General features: G+C 40.2%; 3 protein-coding genes across 3 annotated transcripts; 2 read left to right on the top strand and 1 right to left on the bottom strand.

The window, feature by feature from the left end:
- Positions 1 to 1,542: 1,542 nt before the first annotated feature.
- LOC138613231 (transmembrane protein 53-A) lies at positions 1,543 to 6,347 on the top strand. The gene is made up of 4 exons (XM_069686851.1): positions 1,543 to 1,697; positions 2,401 to 2,693; positions 3,956 to 4,202; positions 4,378 to 6,347. Exons 2-4 carry the CDS (start codon positions 2,457 to 2,459, stop codon positions 4,737 to 4,739), a joined length of 846 nt encoding a protein of 281 aa, XP_069542952.1. The 5' UTR covers positions 1,543 to 1,697; positions 2,401 to 2,456; the 3' UTR covers positions 4,740 to 6,347.
- Positions 6,348 to 6,801: 454 nt separating this feature from the next.
- rbm28 (RNA binding motif protein 28) lies at positions 6,802 to 13,636 on the top strand. The gene is made up of 20 exons (XM_069686413.1): positions 6,802 to 7,127; positions 7,304 to 7,450; positions 7,536 to 7,642; positions 7,749 to 7,824; positions 7,950 to 8,042; positions 8,160 to 8,231; positions 8,334 to 8,436; positions 8,549 to 8,799; positions 8,888 to 8,954; positions 9,077 to 9,186; positions 9,278 to 9,351; positions 9,466 to 9,601; positions 9,934 to 9,998; positions 10,126 to 10,284; positions 10,504 to 10,653; positions 10,780 to 10,854; positions 10,961 to 11,081; positions 11,298 to 11,436; positions 11,679 to 11,793; positions 13,176 to 13,636. Exons 1-20 carry the CDS (start codon positions 7,010 to 7,012, stop codon positions 13,314 to 13,316), a joined length of 2,319 nt encoding a protein of 772 aa, XP_069542514.1. The 5' UTR covers positions 6,802 to 7,009; the 3' UTR covers positions 13,317 to 13,636.
- An 800-nt stretch (positions 13,637 to 14,436) lies between these two features.
- On the bottom strand, positions 14,437 to 15,013 carry LOC138613275 (leptin-like). Its single transcript, XM_069686905.1, has 2 exons — positions 14,864 to 15,013; positions 14,437 to 14,772 (listed from the first exon to the last, which is right to left on the bottom strand). Exons 1-2 carry the CDS (start codon positions 15,011 to 15,013, stop codon positions 14,437 to 14,439), a joined length of 486 nt encoding a protein of 161 aa, XP_069543006.1.
- Positions 15,014 to 19,528: the final 4,515 nt, after the last annotated feature.

Below are 19,528 nucleotides of genomic sequence, written 5' to 3'. Positions count from 1 at the left end.
AAGAATCAGAGAGTTAAAAGCACAGTCACACTTAATGCTGTCTCTGTCTGGCTGATGTAAGGAACCTTAATGTTCTGTTTTAAAATCTCCGCTGACCGTCGCTTAATTGGCAGGCATAGGACTATTTAAGCCAAATTAATATAGATTTGTCTTCTAAAAATTGTATAAATACGTTTCAGACTGTATCCCAAACAAACAAAGAAACAAATTTAGCACAAAGACAAATAGGTTTCCCAGCATGCCAAGAATAAAATTGACTGTAGAAGCAAACACCACAGCCAGGTATAAAGTGGCCAGCTGTATCCTTAATTTCATCTTGCCTTTACACAAGCTTCTCTATTTGCTCATAAGAATGTTATCACTTCAACAAAGATTAAAAGACAGTGGTAAAGATAAGAACTTCCCGGGGGGGGGGGCGTGGTTAACCCTCCGTCTGATGAGGACACAGGAAACCACCAACCCAGCCGTAACTAAAGGGACTGGAGAGGAACAATGACAGGCCAAACATATGAGCTCAGTGAGCGACATGGCCTAATTATTGCCGCCTCACGCTTGCTATCCTTATTCACTGGGCAACTGGTTCGTGTTTAGACAAGTCATCCCGCAACAAGACAAAGTCAGCAGGGGCTGAGGGTCCAGCTGGGAATGTGAACGGTCAGGACAAGACACAGAAACAAAGCTGCACAAGCAAAGAGGAGGGCCAAAACAAGGCATGGCCGGGGTTAGGATGAGATAAAGTTTTAGACTATTTTCTGACTTAATTCTTTAGGAACCGTAGGCCTATAAAAAGGCCACCAAAATAAAATGACTATAAACTCATTACACACATTTCATAAATGCTTCCTATATGTTACTGTGAGTTTTCTGTTACAGAAGACAAATAGTCATTGTTTTCACTTTTTCACTCTCTTCTGCATGTTTAGGATGTAGTCTTTGGGAAAGATAATGCCTAAGAACAAAATGTACCGGTTGGATAGGGTAGAAACAGTTAGAGATAAGCTTCTGCAAAAAGCCAGCCACCTGAGCATAATGACAATACTAGCCTATTACTACTACTGGCCTAAGCCACTACTAAGAAGAAAATGAAGCGATGCTTTTTTAGAGAATATTCAATTTTTTCACTCTGTTTTTACAAACATGCTACACAAACATGGGCCCAAAAACATACATGCACAAAATACCAGCCCAATTCCACACTCCTACTGTTTTCTAGATAGATAGATAGATAGGAGTTACGCTTATGAACTGCACACAGTGAAGAGGGAGATTTTTTAACTGCTGTGCCTGACATCAGCTGTATAATGGTCTATCTGTGTTTAAAGGATTAGATCACAAACTCGTTGGACCTGTGTTGTGCTTCCCGCAGCAGTGCTCTCCTGCTATCGCTTCCTAGGTTTGGTGTTAGGTTCAGGTCTTGTTTGTTTGCAGAGCACCTCACCATAATTTCCGAAGGAGGGCAGCAGTTCGCCTGAGATGCCCCTGACAGTCATCTGAGGATACCGTACTCCTCAGATGAAGAAGAGGAAGCTGGGAAAGGCACGAAACGACTGTCGATGTGTGTCAACAGTGGAAAAACTCGGACTTTGTTGTCATCAGATTTGTCCTTAGCTAGTGAGCTAATCTTTACTCTACTGTGCTACGTGTGCTTCGGAAGAGCTCCACTAGAGACCCATTAGAGCATCACTGGCTCACAACAGGTATGTACCTCTGTCATTTGAAGTTTATGGCTATAATGCATTTATTAGGTGGATGCCAACCGCCGTAAAACGAGAGGAAGGAGAAGAAGAAAAAGAAAGTAAAGGGATTTGACGCTAATGTAACAGTTATGTTAAGTTAGAAAGCTGTGACGTTTTTTGTGGTACTTGACCCTTCTTAAAAGTAGAATAAATGCATATATGCTATTTAAATAACTTAACTGAAAAACGTAGTTGTATATTTAACGAAAGATTGGGCGTTATAACAGTTACGAGAAGCCGTAAGATAGTATTAGTAAACACACACACGCTAACTTTAAGTTAACGTCCAGTATTTTGGCGACGCTATAAATTATGCTGCGTTTAAAACAACTGGGAATTCGAGAAATTCCAATTAAATATTTTTCCGACTTCTGACAGTGAAATTTGCGTGAATGAATCGGCTCCGAGTTCACAAGTAGGAAGTCCGAATTTGAATGGCATTTCATATCAAGTTCTCGAGTTCCCAGTTGTCTTGAACGCAGCATTAGACACGTCATACTTTGCAATGTTTATGGTTGTGTTCATTTTTCCCTGAGCAAAGGGTTGATAATGTTGCTAGGGCTTATAATTATATATAGGATATATATCTATATATATATTTTTACCTATGTTGTTGTTCTTTGGAAATGTTTATTATTGCCCCCTTGTCTCCTGTTTCATACAGACAATCTTATCATCACCTTTAATCGTCTGAAAAGTCCGAAAAAGGCAACCTTCACCATGTTGGGCAGGATTGCCCTGAGCAGAGGCATTACAGCCCATCGATTGAGTAAGAATGCGACTCTGTACATAAATGAGTCAGTCCCTCCAGTCTCGGGATGTCAGCTCCAAGCCTCTGACGACCATAAACCTCTTATGCTGATGTTACCTTGGATGGGATCTCGCCCACAAGCTTTGGCCAAGTATTGTGAAATCTACTTTCGTACAGGCTTTGATGTGCTTGTAGTGGAGAGTGAGGTAAGGACAACATGAATCAGTGACTGAGAAAGTTACAAAATTACACATAAAACTAGACATTAGGTATAACTGTTTGTATCAAAACCAACTAGTACTGTTAGCAATATCACACAAGAGGGAGTTCTGTTGTACTGAATATTGGCACATTGCTTAAGACCACATCCAGGTTCAGTATACAGCACGACCTAGAGTGTGATACTCATTTAACAGTTCTGCAAGCAACATTTAAGTAAATGGTTATCAGCAACAACAGATCATTTCCCTTGTTTATCTAACCATTCAGTTGGGTCAGCACAACCTGTTGCGCAACTTAACTGCCACAAATACAAGTTATTCCATGTTATTCCTTTATCTTGCGTTGTTATTCCTTTATCTTGCGAACAGTAAAGAGAGTGTTGACAGTTGCTTGGTGGCTTATGTAATTATGATGTACCAGCTGATCAATCTAAACCTGAGGTTAAATTATACATATAGTTTTAAGTTCCAGTGCTGTTGTACTCTCTATCAGCACAGATGCCTGTGTGTATTTTAAAGAATATAAATTGTTAGCAGAGGCACCTATAAAGTACATTGTAGATGGTTTAAAATTGAGGCTGTGCTTTCAGTTCACCCAATGTTATGGTGAATCGTAGTATCAGAACTCAGTGATTCTTATTTTGCATTTTTGGTATATGAGCCAGCGTGACTTTTCTGACCCACAATCCTCTGCACAGATAAAGATATGTCACATTGATTGGGCAATGGAGTTTCTTTTTGTACCTCCAATGTAGCCATTGTTTCACAATGATCAAAACATAGAGCTACACAATGCAATAGATTTATGTTGATGGAGCAAGAGGGTCAAAGTACATGCACTATTTGTCCTTATTGTATGCATACTGCACGCAAAATACATACTTTGTGAGGACATCTGCAGTACATACTATATGTGGGGATAGCCAACTCTGAGTTTAGGGTTAGATTCAGAATTAGTTTGATATTGGACTCTTAATTAAAGCCTCCTTTAACCAGCTGGTGACCTTTTTACTTAAGGTGCTTGCAGGAAGGGGTTGTGGCAAATTTTCAAGTAACAATTTGGGCATTTTAATTACATACATATTATTTATTTTGAGTCTCCTATTATTAATATTCTTTTCACAGTCTTTACTTTGGTTGTGAACTTTCTTTCTTTTTTTCTTCCTTGAGAAATGCATGCACTGTGCTCTTATGACTTTGTCGACGGCTGATGATCAAATAAGAGGTTTCTGTTTGTTTTACTCTAGGCGCAAGAGTTCTTGTGGCCCCGCTGGGGTCTGGACCATGGCAAAAGGATACTGGATTTGCTTCACAGTGAGCGCTTTGTTTCCCGCCCGCTGCTTGTCCATGCCTTCTCTATCGGTGGCTACACATTTGCTCAGCTGCTTGTTCTTGTGTCCCAGGACACACAGAAATATCAGGCGCTTACACAGAGGATCAAAGGCCAAGTTTATGACAGCCTGGTGGTGGGCTCTGTGGAGAGGATGGCTACAGGTAATTTCAGTATTAACATGAATAACATTCAGTAATTTCATTATATTAGAATCGATTCTGCACAATCAAACTGGCTAGTTCCAGGATTATGTATTTAAATTGATACAGGTATGAATAAGAGTGAATGCTTTTTCCAGTGCAAATTAATAAAGTGTGTTTTTCCCTCTCTGCCCAGGTCTCGGTAAAACTTTGTTTCCACCATTGGAGTCAGTGGTAAAACGAGTAAGCATGTTATACTTTGGGATGTTTAAAAGCCAAACCTTGGACTACTTTCACGCCGGCATCGAAGCATTTTGGAACACGCCCGTCACCGCCCCTGCACTGTTCTTCTTTTGCGAGAACGATCCCTTAAGTGACGCACAGGTTATGGAGGAATTGATCGATCACCTGCGGAAGCGTGGTTTGGACATTACAGCAAAGAAGTGGGAGGATTCAACACATGCAGGTCACTTAAAGAGGCACACACAAGAGTATCTGAGCACCCTCAACATGTTCCTTGACTCACTCCACATCGCCCCACCGAAGGCCAAATTGTAAGAAGGTTTTATTACAGGAAATGCCACATTAGCTCTGTTTTTTGTTTTGTGTTAAACCTAAAAGGTTTGTTTACTTATGTTCTGTTACTAAGGCAGTGACGTTTAACTCTGGGAAAATGCAGTACTTCAGTGTTTCACAAATTACAGTACAGTGAAGTATTTGGAGTTACAATGCAGTCAGCTTCAGTCTCCACATCAATCAATCAATCAATCAATCAAATTTTATTTGTATAGCGCCAAATCATAACCAGAGTTATCTCGAGACACTTTACAAGAAGAGCAGGTCTAGACCGACTCTTTGTTATGTTATTTAAAGAGAGGCCCAAGACAGAGACAGAGAAACAAACACACAGAGAGAGATAGAGAGAGAGAGGAGCTTGGTGTGTCAGATCCCCCCGGCAGTCTAAACCTATAGCAGCGTAACTATGGGCTAGTCCAGACCTGAGCCAGCCCTAACTATAAGCTTTATCAAAGAGGAAAGTTTTAAGTCTACTCTTAAAAGAAGAGAGGGTGTCTGCCTCCCGGACCTTGACTGGTAGATTGTTCCAGAGGAGGGGGGCCTGGTAATTTAAGGCTCTACCTCCCACACTACTCTTAGAGACTTTAGGTACCACAAGCAGGCCTGCATCCTGGGAGCGCAATGTTCTAGAGGGGTAATGGTACTATAAGCTCTTTAAGATATGATGGTGCCTAACCATTAAGAGCTTTGTAAGTAAGAAGAAGGATTTTAAATTCTATTCTAGATCTATATCTATCTATTCTAGAATATCTTTTTTTCTTGTCTGACCACCAATACAAAAGCCAAAGATATTCAGCTTCAATCCATATCAAACACACATCTGTTTGAGTTAAAATGTTTTGTTATGAATGTAATCTCGAGTTCAATGACTCCATTTATGTACAGACATGGATACAACTGGAGTTCCTGTTAAGGCTGCATGGGCTAGGACACAGAGTCTTGTCTCAACAACTCTCTGTCAGTACAATCATTCACTGACTGCGTGTCAGGGAAGAGGTACACGTCCTCCTTTATTCCTCTGCAAAGGGACACTACTGTTTAATGAATGGTGTAGGTACAGTGCCTTTATCCAGCTCTCATGATGGGAAGTGAAAGTGAGGAGTAAAAGTGAAGTTAAAGTTGTGAAGGTAACGTCAGTAAGTTTACAGTTCTTTAAATAATCTCTACACTTTCTAGTTTCCTGTCTATACGTCACTTTTTGGGATCATTTGTCATATGAAGAAGATAAGTTGTCAGAAGCCATTGAGCCTGGTTTTTGTTATGGTGTCTAATCTACATTTATATGCTTATAGAGATTTGATGTGCTACTTGCTACCTGAAATTTCCCAAGCAGAGTGTACATCCCTCCCTCCTTATCTCTGCCCTCCTTGGGAAATAAACTAAGCAAACCGAACACCAGTTAGACCTGTTCTGGCAGGTGTTGATAATCCCTTAATGCCTCTTCAAACAATGCAACAGATTAAGTCCTATGTACATACCTGTTGGGCTTTTTAAACTTTAACCTTTTAACAACTCCGGTATTTCTGATGTATGCAATTAAATGACAGACATTGTACTGTTTCTCTGCTATGTGTGTTGTTGGGAAATAAATGTGAAGGCATCCTGTTTCTGGTGTGATTTCCTTATTTTACAAACTTGTTTGTTTGAATTCTATGGCATTTGCATACTTTCTCTTTAAACATACGTACCCAGCTAAGTAAACAGGGGGTATATATATATGTATGTGTGTGTGTGTATATGTATATTTATATATATTTCTTTTTTTTTAGGGACAATGAGACAATTGTTCTTGGTGTCCTGCCCAGGGACTACAAATGCAAATTAACGTATAGTTAACTCTGGTACAGCTAAGAAGCTGTGCATTGTCGCTGTCAAATAAACAAATACAATTGAAAAAATTACAATTTATCTTGTTAAGGTTCTTTCATTTTAGAATCCTGATCCACACTCCATACCAGCTGGTGGCGGTAATGCACCGTAACAAGCAAACAGGACATGCGGTGTGACGCAGTTTCCGTTCAGATTTGAAGATGGCGGCCTACATTTGTAAACATGCGACTAAATTCGCACGGTCGTGGTTTAAACAGTGAACAATTTTGTGACATGTTTTCATCGCAAATATTTACTAGGTATTAAGAAGTTTGACATCAACTTCTAAAGCGTTATTGTTAGAAAACTTAGAAATCAGTTTGGTTGTTATTTTCGAGCCCGAAAAGCTCACATTTCAGAGCTAACTAGCTAACCAGGCAGCCATGCCTGCGCAGACCATATTCGTTGGTTCTTTACCAGCTTCAGCTTCAAATGAACGCTTGGAGGAAATATTCTCAGAAATTGGTCCGCTTAAGCAGTGCTTCGTGGTCAGAGAAAAAGGTGACGTATTCAGTGTCATTTATTTAGGGACTTTAACTGTGCTCAGAAGATAGGCTAGTTTATAACTGTTTAGAACTAACGTTTTGCCTTTAAATGTTTAAGACCCACCACTCAAAGCTCGCATTACAAATACAACACAAATACACGCATTAATACATCATGTCATTGAATTAAAGGCGCAGAAAAATGTCGGGGATTTGGCTATGTCACATACTCGATGGAGGAAGATGCCCAGCGAGCTTTGAAAGAAATCAAAGATTACGATGGGCAGCGGCTTTCTCTGTCGGTGGCCAAGAAGAAAATGAAAGACAAAAGGAAAACAGGTGCGTAACCTAGACAAAAAAACAGCTACTCGGACAGCTTTTACGCTTCGTCTACTTGATAACTTTCCTCATGTATTTTCTTTAGCACCCCAAGAGCCAGCTGCACCACCAAAGGATCATGAGCAGAAAGGCAAAGGCTTCAAGAAAACCAATCTCAAGTCCAGACTCATCATCAGGAACCTTAGTTTTAAGGTAGAATACGTCAAATTGTTGTGATATGCAACAGCTGACAAGCAAACCTGCCTGTCCCTGAAACTGATTGCTCTACCGTTAGCACATGACATGTCTTGTTTTACAGTGCTCAGAAGATGATCTGAGGCAAGTTTTTGCCAAGTTTGGATCAGTACTGGAGTCTAAAATTCCTCTTAAACCTGGTAAAAATTGATTGAATTCTTAGTTGATACTCAAATATCCTACAACACATTTATTTATTTTTGCCTGACCCTTGAGTTAGTTGATTAAGTTTGTATATTTTGTAATTTTTTTGCCCTTTTTACAGATGGAAAGATGCGAGGATTTGCGTTTGTCCTTTTTAAAAATGTGTCTGAGGCTGCGAGAGCGCTTAATGCTATGAACCTGAAGGAGATAAAAGGTTAGTGAGTTTGCTATTGTGTGAGAAACTATGTTTATTGTTGACATCTTAATTTGGGAAGTGTTATTTAAGCTGTATTATGTGACTGTGTTTTTAATGGTGTTATTTGGTTTACAGGCCGACAGGTAGCAGTTGACTGGGCTGTGCCTAAGGATAAGTTTATTGCCACACAGCAATCCTCAACTGCAAGTAAGTTGCCTTGGTATTTTATCTTAACAACAGAAGCTACATTAGCAGTCGATAGAAATGAAGATTGTAATCATTAACCTTGTTTTTTTTATTACCTAATAGGCAATAAGAATACCGAGGAGACGGCTACAAAGCAGGCAGACACAGAGAGTGACTCTGAAGACGAGGAGGAAGAAAAGACACAAGCTGCGCCTGCAAAGAAAAAGTGTGAACCCCTGATTTGTTTTTTTACCTCTTAACATGTTAATATTCCACTGGTGTTAAAAAAAACAACCAGCTGACTTTCCTGGTTGTTTTTGTAAAAAATCTGTTCACAGAATCACATCAAAACAAGCTGTGCAGCAGGTGGAGGAATCCCAATCAGAAGATGAGGATGACAGTGAGGAGGAGGAGGAGGAGGAGGGTGATGATGATGCTATGTCAGAAGAGGAAGAAGAAGAAGAAGAAGAAGAGGTGGAAGAAGATGATGAGGATGATGAGGACGATGATAAGAGTAGCCTTGGTTCAAGTGATGACCAAGATGACAGTCAGGATGAAGAGGATGATGACGAGGATGAAGATAAACTAGGTATTAATTTTCTCATGTTTTTATTTGCATATAATGTAAATACCTTCTGTCATAAACAAGTCTTTGATTCTATTTTTTTTATCTCTAGCTAAAAAGAAAACCAGAAAGAAACTGCTCCCCTCAGATGTGAATGAGGGCCGAACTATTTTCATCAGGTTTGCAGTTCTTCTTCATTCTCATTTCAGTCCTGTTTCATTTATCCCTGCGCTATTGCTCCTTTTTTTCACCCTCATATTTTCCCTCATGATCTTCCCATATTTGTTCCTTTGTGATGTAGGAACCTTTCCTTTGACACAGAGGAGGAGGGACTTGAGGAAGTTCTCCTACGCTACGGAGAGCTAAACTATATAAAGATTGTTGTCCACCCAGACACAGAGCATTCAAAAGGTCAGTAAGCGGTGCTTAAGTTAAACAACGTCTCCTCTGTTGTTTGAGAAAACAGCTTGATTGACAGATTTTGGGTTTGTTGTTTTTCCAGGTTGTGCATTTGCTCAGTTTAAGACTAAAGAGGCTGCAGACAAATGCATAGCAGCTGCACAGGATGAGGCCGAGGTAATTTACAATCTCATATGCGTCATTTTTATCCAGCATGACATCATCTGAGGTCCTGTGTTGCGCATTGAGTCGATTTGGCTGCCTTGTTGTAACATCTTTAATTTGTTGCAGAGTGGTGGCATCCGTGTGGATGGCAGAAAGCTGTTTATTGTGGCAGCAGTGAGCAGAGAAGACGCTGCCAAGCTTAAAGTGGACAAAGTGAAAGTGGAAACGGGCACCAGGAACCTGTACCTGGCCAGAGAGGGATGTGAGTAAACCTGCTACATGCTCTTCTTCTTCCTTAACGTCGGTCTGTTCTCTCACTCAGCTCTAGAACTGATCCTTCCTCTTACGTACAGTTATCAGGCTTATTTACCTTCACATTCATAACGTCCTACATGAAAACCAAGATATCTTAATGTGAGACTTCTGTCATGATTAACTTCTATAGAGATACACAAAACTAGATACAATACTATTTAACGACCTATTTCAGTACTTTCACATAGACCTCAAAAGACAGACATGTCTTAACTCGGTTTCACACTGATTTGCTGAACTGCTTCTGATCTGTTCTGTCCTATTCGCCTCTGACTGCAGTGATCCGTGCTGGAACCAAGGCTGCAGAGGGTGTGCCAGAAGCAGACATGATTAAAAGAAACCGAGTGAGTACAATTTTTAACGACCATTTTAGACATTTGTACTTGAAGAAGGATTTTTAATAAAGAATAGTTTATTTGACACATACTATCTAATGTTTTTTTTTTACCTGATGTTGTCTGTTTCCTTTAGTTTGAAGAAATAAAGAGGACAAAGCTTCAGAAGATCAACGTGTTTGTGTCAAAGAATCGTCTTTGTGTCCATAACCTGCCTAAGTCTGTGGACAATAAGAAACTCCGAGCGCTCTGCCTCCAAGCAGTAAAGCGAAGCAAGGGAGTCCGCATCACAGAGGTGAGAAACAACGTGGCATACTGGTAGACTGGTAGACAAAAATATGGCACCATCATTATGGTAGTCATCTTAAAAGTACCGTGAAGCAGTTTTCTATCAGTACTATTCATTTATGTTCAGCTGTTAATTAAAAACATTGTGTCTGATTGCCCAGTAGGGGGCGTGGTTGTCATTCTCATTCATGCAGTTTATGTGCAAACCTCCTGTTTCCTCTTTAAGTGTCGGGTGATGTATGACAAGAAGCCGGAGAAGGGTCAGGTGATGGGACAATCATTAGGTTATGGCTTCGTCCAGTTCCAGGAGCATGAGCACGCTCTCAGCACACTTCGGTACCTCAACAACAACCCGGACATCTTCGGCTCACACAAGGTGCGATTTTACACCACAGTATTTAAGTGCTGAAATCATTATTAGTCAATCTTTGCTTTGTTGTCGTTGTATTAATTAACTCTCATTAACTACTAACATTTTGGCGTGTATTTGCTTTCCCTGCAGAGACCTATCGTTGAGTTCTCCCTGGAGGATTCAAGGAAACTCAAAATAAAGGAAATACGACAACAAAAAAGCAAGGTATGTTCTTATCAATCTGTCTGAGTATAACACGTTTGTATCCCTGCTCAGATGGAGACATTTTATTTTCTAAATTCCGAGTAACCCTGTGTGCACATTTTTGCAGGAGTTCTTTAGAAAGCAGCCTTTTAAAGGAGGAGCCAAACCTCAGTCCCAGACAGCTGGGGGTGGAAAAGGGCCTGGAAATAAAGCAAACTCCTCATTAGAGCAGACAGAGAGGCAGACAGGTATGAAAATATATATAATCATATATGTGTTTACTTTCTTTTCGTCTTTCCCGAGCTGAACGGACATATAAGACATTTGAGCATTCGACAACAGGTTCTGATATGTCATACTGTTCCCCATGCTCGTACTGTACTAATTACATTATGATGTAAAACATGATGAAAAAACCTGTTATCCTTCCCTTCTCTCTCGGTACACCTCCGTGTGTTTATCAGGTCCTCCTCAGCACCAGAGGCGAGACGGACGCTATTTGGGCTTCCAGACCAACCCGGAGGTCGAGCACGTAGATCTTCAGAACGGAAAGAAGCGAAAGAAGGTTCTGACTTTTCCTTCCCACCGTGGACCCAAGATCAGGTACCGTTTTTATTACTTTCCTTTGTCCCCTTTTTACCCTCTGCATCACCCTGTGCTGAAGCAAATGATTCTTGACAGTGGCAATCAGGTTTTAATTTCAAAGATGCTCAGTCAATAAATGTCTGTGTATGCTTCGGTAAATGGTGATTGATCCTTTTGCCCACTGATGAAAGCGCTTACATTTGCAGTATTGTTTGCCAACTGTTGTCAGTGTTGTGTCTGTGAACTGTCGTCTGTTGCAGATTGCGTGACAAAGGAAAACAACGGGCCCCACCACCCAACAAAGCAAGGCCTGGATCCAACAGGAAAGAGCGTCAGAAACAACAAATGGAGAAGCACACACAGCCCAGAAACCAGGTTAATGCATATTATTTGAATGCTTATTTTGAACCTTGTGTCATATTCACACATCATTTTGTGGCAAAGTGACTGATTGAGAATAAAAAAGTCCTAATATTCAAACTGCAAAGGCATGGATATTTAAGTATCCTCAACACTGAAATGCTCGTTCCTCTGTAAAATTCTATGGTTGTTGAAAGGACTCTTCCTCGAAAAGAAACTTTCCAAACCCACACTGAACATGTTCTAAATCTGGCTGGCGCCCACAGTATGTCCAGTTGGCCTGTGGCGGGTTAAAGTTTTTTCAAGATTTCACAATAGAGACATTGTAAAAACATGAATCACTTTATCAAATAAATAGACTGGATGAAAGCATGAAACGTGGCAGCAGATTCGATGAAGACAATTTTTTTTTAGTGAAAATCTAATTCAGTGCTTTGGCACCACCAAGTGAACATGTTGTAACATTCAACTATTTAGAAGTCGTAATATTTAAAGCTTTCCAATGGTGTGAAAATAATGAAAGCAAACGTGTGACTGAACTGGCTTTCCTTCTGCACAGCGCCGACAAATTCCCTGTTTGCATTCTTTAACCTTTCAGATATGCACATCCGCCTCTTGCAGACATGCTTTACTTTGCATTTAATCTTGATACACTGCAAGACTATAAGGACGCCAGTATTTGTTTGTCTGTTTAATGACCACAGAAGTTGCATTTTATCAAGCTGTTCTGCAGGCTGATGATTCTGTCAAACTTGATCAGGACTTTGTAAAGTTTGCTCTTGGTCTTTTTTTAAGGTGGAAGTACATTCAACTAACTCACAAAAAGCTAACAGAAGGTGAAAACGAAAAAGCACCATTAAAGAATCTAAATACTTTGCAGAAGTTATTTTACCTTAATCTGCCCGTTACAAAGTGCAAGTATTTCCACAGCAGCACATGATATAAAATGCAGATGAATGCAACCTTTGGGTATTGAGTTAAACCGAACCTGATGGGATGCAACTTGCTTTGATTTGGTGTCATGACGTGCTTAATAATTTATGGTGCGCAATGTAAAGGACAATTAATCCCAATTTACAGGGTCATTTTTGTACTAATCGTGTACCTCATCCCCTAAATCAGGGAATAAGGTGGGGAACAATCTTGGGATTTAAAAGGAACTTAAACTTCAGATACTTTTACTATTAAACATGACAGGGATCATTATGACCCATAGAAGGACAATCTGACCTCTGAGAGGAACATTAAAAGAGTTTCATAATATAACACAAACTGATCGCAGTGTAAAGAACACGCTGTACGTTGAGACTGTAATCTAAAGCTCTTTGTCTCTGTCAGTAGCAGTCTGTCAGAGTTTCCTGTTCCACCTCATGACTGTCATTATTGTCGTTTTCCAGAAGGTTAAACCGGCAAAGAAGCAGTTCAAGAGGCGGGACGGGGACCGCTTTGACAGCCTTGTGGAGCAGTACAAGAAGAAACTGATGGGTAACAGTGACAAGAACACCAACATGAAAAGAAACAAGTGGTTTGATAGTTAAGGGTGTGTGTGTGTGTGTGTGTGTTCGTATGTGTGTGTGTGTGTGTGTGTGTGCAAGAGAAAAGAGAAAGTGTATGTAAGGCTACCGCACGAGAGGTCCTCTATATTTGACATCCTGAAGTTTTAGAAGACGTACAGTGGATTTAATAAATTGAACAGGATGTGATGCCCATGTGTTAAACTTTCCTTCCGTCATCCTGTATCCTCTCGGCCCTTTATGCTGAATGTTTCTGTTTTTACTACCACAAGAAACCGAGTAATCTAAGTATAATTGTTTTTTGTGTACATGACTTTTTATGAAAACTAAAACCCTTGAATTTGTGTTTTATTGTTCACAGTTTTGTATTAAATCCATATGTGTTGGATTCACAGGCGTGTTGTTTAATCATGACCTCTATTTTCACTTTTTGTGATGCTAGTTTTTAACAGGAGTTAATGATAAGCCGATAGCTCTGGATAAACAACACCCACTCATGAACCCTGAACGATCAAGTATACCAAGAGATGAACACCCACAGATGACATTATGTCTGAACCTGGTGCACGTGCTCTTAGACTCGTACACACACTTGTTTATGACACAAAATTATTTTTATGAAATATTTATTCAGTTTAAAAATAATACCAGCAACTGTACAAAAATATACAAAATATATAATCGGCAGGTATAAATAGCAGTTTTGGAAGAGCTGATGATATTGACCTGCAATAAAAGTTGCCCTTCACCCTTCCTGTCCTCGAATTCTCATACAAACACAGCTGTTATTTTTGGCAAGTTTCAACCTGTTTTCAGGAATTTCAGGAAGGATGTTACAGCTCATTCCTCTGATTACTGAATCAAGGTATAAAAACTTAATACAAACCTATATTTGTATATTTGTTTCTGTGCAAAGCGTACATCAGTTTTTAGATAAACGTACACCTACTGATAAAAACATGTCAGGTAAAAATACACGTTCTAATAATATATAAATAAATACCTATGTATATAAATAAATGCATATTCAAGAATACATTTCCTTTAAAATACGTTGGAAGTCCCTTGATGCTAAGTCAGGCATCACTGATGCAAACTTGCAAATATCAGGTCACTCACAAACATTGCTCCTTATGCCAGTCCTTCAGCAAGTCTCAAGATGATCCATATTCGTCAGCAGCAGCTTGAGGAACTCCTTCACCCTCATTAGAGCCTCCATGCTCACGGTGTGAATGAACTCTTTCCGGCTCTGCAGCTCCTGCAGCGGTCCCGGTACTGAGGGCTTTGGCCGCTGCTCGCTGCAGTGCCCCTGCCTCCACTGACTTAGGAAACCCGTCAGAGAGGCGATGTCAAACTTGACCTGGGCGACCCCGTTAAAGGTGTCGGAGATCAGGCTGTTATAACCCTCCAAGACGGCCACGATGGAGGAAGTTCCATCCAGATCATCGGCAGGTGGACTGAGTGTGAGGCCAGCCGGGACCTGCAGACGTCAAGAGACAAGAGTTTAGTCATAAATACACCAACTTTAATCAACGCTTCGGAATCTGTCGTAAAAACAACATATTTTATACCTGGAAGTCTTTGTTCAGCCGAACCACCAGCTGCTCAGCCATCCATTTCACTTTTGATTTCATCTTCACAACTTCCACTGACAGCGGAGCAGCCGTGCCCACACTTAGAAGTTGCAGTAGAGGAAACAGAAGAGCCAGAGTGTAGTGCATATTGGTAGTGTCTCTGCAGATGTAATGATTTCTAGCTGGTATACCTAGGAGAGGAATAAAATGGGACATGATTATGTTGCAGTAATCCATCTCTCACTCGCTGTTTCATCCTTGTGTCATCTCACTCAGACGGCAGACATGAGTTCATAGCTGCATGTCATCCTTCCATCCTTCCAGTAATTTACTCAATGTGTTTGTTTGTTGCAGCAAATATTTGTGATAGAGACACCTGTGAAATTATGAGTGCTACAGGTACAAAGATCACTGATTTTGGCTCACAATCCAAATGTCTGCTCTGTAAAGAATAGCCTGAAGAATAAACTTATATAAAGAATATCTGTCTGACGTCTTTTAAAAAAAAACCAAAACATTCAATCATCCCAAAAAAAGCTGTTAACGAAGAGATGCCCGAATAAAAGAAGAAAGACAAACTTTGACTCTGACCACAAACAGTCTAACAAAGATGGAAGAGTTGATTAAAGGAGATTAGGAGGAGAGTTGACCTTACCTTCGCTGGTGTCTCTGTGTATGCCACTGTTGGGCTCCATCAGGGTATCTTATAGTGGAAGGCTGTTGACTCATCTCTTACTCACCTCTCTCCGACCCCCCGTTCCCCGTCGTCCACCCCCTCACTTACCTCTCTCCATCTCACACCCCTCTATCCCCTGGCGGTGCTGCAGGGGACGGGACACAAGTTGAATATGAAGTACATTTATGGTAACTGCCCTGTGACATGTTTGAGTCACAGGGCCGACATGTACAGAAAATATGTCAAAGTTATGAAGTGTGGAGAGAAATTCTTACTGTAGATGCTCAGAGGTATTACTCATTTTAAAAAGGTGGTAAATTTCCGTTTTTTGAAATCTACAGTTGTGCAATAACTTAATTTTCCTGTGTAAACTTTACGTGATATCCCAGAATTTACACGTAACGATGACGGCAACGTTTCTCATTTTTGTGTCTGCCAACATAACAGCAGCTTGCCTTATATGTCACATCCTGTACTCACTTATCTTTACTGCTCTTTATAAACATTGCCTCAAGCCAACCTCTGCCGGGTCAGTATTTATTCAGGCAGTACAATCAAACAGTTTCCGAGCACGCCTGTACAGTAGCAGAAAAGGCAACAACAAAAAACCACATAACAGCAATGTTATAAGAGATTGTCCAAAATTGTTGAATGATCTTGTGAATGTGTTAGAATGTGTGTCAATATATGTATATGTGTGTATCAATTTTTAAGTATATTTGATTTGCTGTCATGTGTACATGTCATGAGTTTATTATGCATGTATCACTAGGTGTCAAATATCAGAGGGAAAAAAACATGCAGGAAAACAGTCTATATATGTTGGGCAATAAAAAGCAACACAAGTATTGTGTGTTTTATATATTTTACTACACCTAATTTAATACACAAATGTCACAGTTCCATGCAGTTTATTGCTGCATTATAGATATTAAACAGACAATGTTTGGCTTAGTGTCCGTTTCTAACCCGGGGAAATCATAACCCTATCATGTGTCCAGTTTTATAGATCAGGAGTGAGATGTTCTGAACAAGTCCAGACAGCATGTTACATCTTTGTAAATACGGTTTATTAGTTTTCTTTTATCAGTACAAATGACAAGGACAAACAACATTCCCCCTCCCGCCACCCCACTCCCACTCCCAACCCCCCAAGTCAGACACAACATATTACACTGACAATATCATAAAACAATACTAAACAACAAAGCAGTACCAAAATAAATATATAAACGGAAACAAAATATACATTAAAAATATCGCATGTTGCATCTTTTTCGACGCATATCAAACAAAGCAAAGCGGTAAACAACTTGATGTTTATTTCTCTGCTATCCACCCAGTTTAAGTTTCTGAAGCACAAACTCCTCTTTGCAGCTTTAGTGTTAATTTGAAAAGAATGTCCTAAACTGAATGTTTGTCTTTGATTTTGATCCAACACCACTGTTCACACTCCAAAATATACAACACATGCGCTACATGACTTTCTGCCGATTTGAAGCTGATGTACAGTCTTACCAATAAACAATAATAGCATTTGTGATGCCAGATGTTTCCTAAGGCCAGCCTCCTGTTTCTTTTTTTTTTTTTATTGACGTCTCCATTTTTCAAGGACAAATTTTCCAGCTGCAATTTTTTTACAAAGCAATGTCTGTTTTTTCTCCACAGAGAAGGAGGGGAGTTGTTTTGCTGCAAAAGTTCCCTGAAGCCAAAAGAGGTCAGAGATGCCAGAAAACTGCATGCATTAGAGGGAGGTCTGCACCCAGCGAGAACAAAGCAGGACTGTAATGGTCATTTAAATTTTCTCTCAAGGTGATTTACTGTAAATCCTATAAACTGCTAGCTCCCACATGCACATGCTCCGACACACGCAGACGTGTTTTAAAGCTATTAACACATCATTGCGATGCTTAATAAAACAGAATTGCGATATGAGCTGATAATTGTTGGGAAAAAGACACACAGGGACATATTTCTGGGAAGGGAATCAAATGAGTGACGGTGTCCCACTTGTATTTTCCACAGGAATAGTGTTTTATTCATGAAAGACAAACATGCAGGAATGAAGGGAATGAAACACGTCGTTGGATGGAAAGTTTCCAACTATTATTTGAGTTTAGTTTCTCTTCAGCTTTGTTCTCTGGTGGTTTCGGGAGCTTTCCAGCAGCAGAGCAGGTTTCATAACATCTGGGATGAATTATAGCTGCATGTGTTTAAAACTATTTTTAATCAGATTTTTTTCCTGCAAGTGTGTGACGGCTCAGTGTACAGGAAACATTTTAAGATACTGTAACTGGTCAGTTTGGACTCTGTTATTCATCAGTTTTCCCCACAGTGGACAACGCATGCTTTATATCTTAATGCTAATCTGTAAACAAGGAGGGCAGTCATGCTTAATCATGATATTGAAGGGTTACGGTTAGCTATTGACCACCAAAAGTTCACAATAAGTTTTCACTTTTTATTATCAAAATGTTAGTGCCTTTCTTAAGTTCTGTCAGCCAAAAACCTTCTCATGAAGTCAAAGGTATTTCCTCTTGGCCAGACAGTTTTTAGTTTATAAAGCTGTTTATTCAGCCCACTGTTTCCAGCATGCACGAATTAAATCCAAACAGAAAAGGTACACAGTTTTACTTTCGTGGCTGCATAACAAACCAAAACTCCTGCACAGAAGCTTTGTGGGACCAGATTTTTTTTTGTCTGGATGTCGCTTGAGTCATTTGAGGATCAATCAGACAGCATCCATACAGGACAAGAAGTCTCTTCCTGGAGTGTGACTGAAGGACGCTGCAAGGCCTCATTAATAATTCATGACGACTTTGTGTCACATGACTTATGGGAGCATATGAGTCACATCTTCAGAAAAGTGTGTGTCCCTATTTTATCACTTGCACTCAGCAATACTGCATGCACAGTATCCATTACCAATCTAAGGTTAAGCGAAAAGATGTAATTACTTAACCAGGTAATGATGTCTGAATGGCTGAGGTTAAGCGTAACTGACCTGTTTTCATAAGGGCATTGGCTGAGCCTTGTTAATGGGTCATAGCAGTTTCAGATTACTTGTCCAGATGCAGCATGGAAACCAGGAATTCCACTCAGCAGGATCTGCACTGCATGAGTCACAGGAATGATGGGAATTCAGATTTAGTGATCCTGCATGTGCTGCCTTTCAGCCCCATGTGTTGTTTTCACCCCCAGACACTTGAGTGACGTTAACGCCATTAAATCCGTCTGAAAAGACCTGAATCAGCTTTCCTTTGGTGGTAGGGTGAGGGGTGCCTCAGAATGAGTCGGAGCTCCGTAAAGGTCCAGTCACAGCAAGCAATATTTTTAACAACATAAAATGTTAAGCAACACCGGTCCCATGGGCCATTAATATATTAAAGACAGCAAATACAACCAGAAGTGACCTATTAAAAAGAAGTTAAACCGTTAGAACATCTGAGTAAGTAGAAGAAGACTGTAACTGCTGGCATGTTATGCAAGTTCCCAAATGTTTTCGGGTTCATTCAGTTGATGCCTTTTCCCATCATCATATTATCAAGAGGTTTTTTATTTTAGCTGACGTTGAATAATACATTCGAGAGACACTTACAGTAATTCCTGTTTCGGCCAGCCAGATCTCTGCAGTACAAAGTTGTAGCCAAGTTGATGACTTACTGAAAATAAGTCCTCTGCAGAGATGTTCAAAGAGAGAGAGGTAGCAACAAAGTTTGGTAGGTGAAACCAAGCCGGCCACTTTCCCACAACAGAGGTGCTCTAGAGTTGGTGTTCAGTAAGATGAACTTTTAAAGCAAACCTCCAACTGAAGAAAAGACCATCACTGGAGATCATTTAAGTTCATGCAGGCCTAAGAAATTGTACAAGTCTATTTGGAAGGATGAGGGACAGCACCTCAAAGTCCAAGGCCGTGGCTCTCTGTCGGAAAACGTTGCATTAATCCCTCCAGGTTGGGAGTGAGTTGCTTCCCCAAGCGAAGTACT

This window comes from Semicossyphus pulcher, unplaced genomic scaffold (assembly GCF_022749685.1).
Source record: "Semicossyphus pulcher isolate SPU_LCO1_2020_fin unplaced genomic scaffold, fSemPul1.0.p SCAF_8, whole genome shotgun sequence".
Taxonomy (NCBI): domain Eukaryota; kingdom Metazoa; phylum Chordata; class Actinopteri; order Labriformes; family Labridae; genus Semicossyphus; species Semicossyphus pulcher.
Note: the sequence above shows the minus strand (reverse complement) of the source record. Positions and strands in the feature narration are given on the sequence as shown.

Excerpts from the sequence above, each read along its gene's own strand:
- LOC138613231 (XM_069686851.1), top strand. The coding sequence starts at position 2,457 with ATGTTGGGCAGGATTGCCCTGAGCAGAGGCATTACAGCCCATCGATTG. Across the intron at positions 2,694-3,955 it reads TGCTTGTAGTGGAGAGTGAG|GCGCAAGAGTTCTTGTGGCC; the intron begins GTAAGGACAACA and ends GTTTTACTCTAG. Across the intron at positions 4,203-4,377 it reads TGTGGAGAGGATGGCTACAG|GTCTCGGTAAAACTTTGTTT; the intron begins GTAATTTCAGTA and ends CTCTCTGCCCAG.
- rbm28 (XM_069686413.1), top strand. The coding sequence starts at position 7,010 with ATGCCTGCGCAGACCATATTCGTTGGTTCTTTACCAGCTTCAGCTTCA. Across the intron at positions 8,232-8,333 it reads ACAGCAATCCTCAACTGCAA|GCAATAAGAATACCGAGGAG; the intron begins GTAAGTTGCCTT and ends ATTACCTAATAG. Across the intron at positions 9,352-9,465 it reads CTGCACAGGATGAGGCCGAG|AGTGGTGGCATCCGTGTGGA; the intron begins GTAATTTACAAT and ends AATTTGTTGCAG.
- LOC138613275 (XM_069686905.1), bottom strand. The coding sequence starts at position 15,013 with ATGCACTACACTCTGGCTCTTCTGTTTCCTCTACTGCAACTTCTAAGT. Across the intron at positions 14,773-14,863 it reads GGCTGAACAAAGACTTCCAG|GTCCCGGCTGGCCTCACACT; the intron begins GTATAAAATATG and ends TGACGTCTGCAG.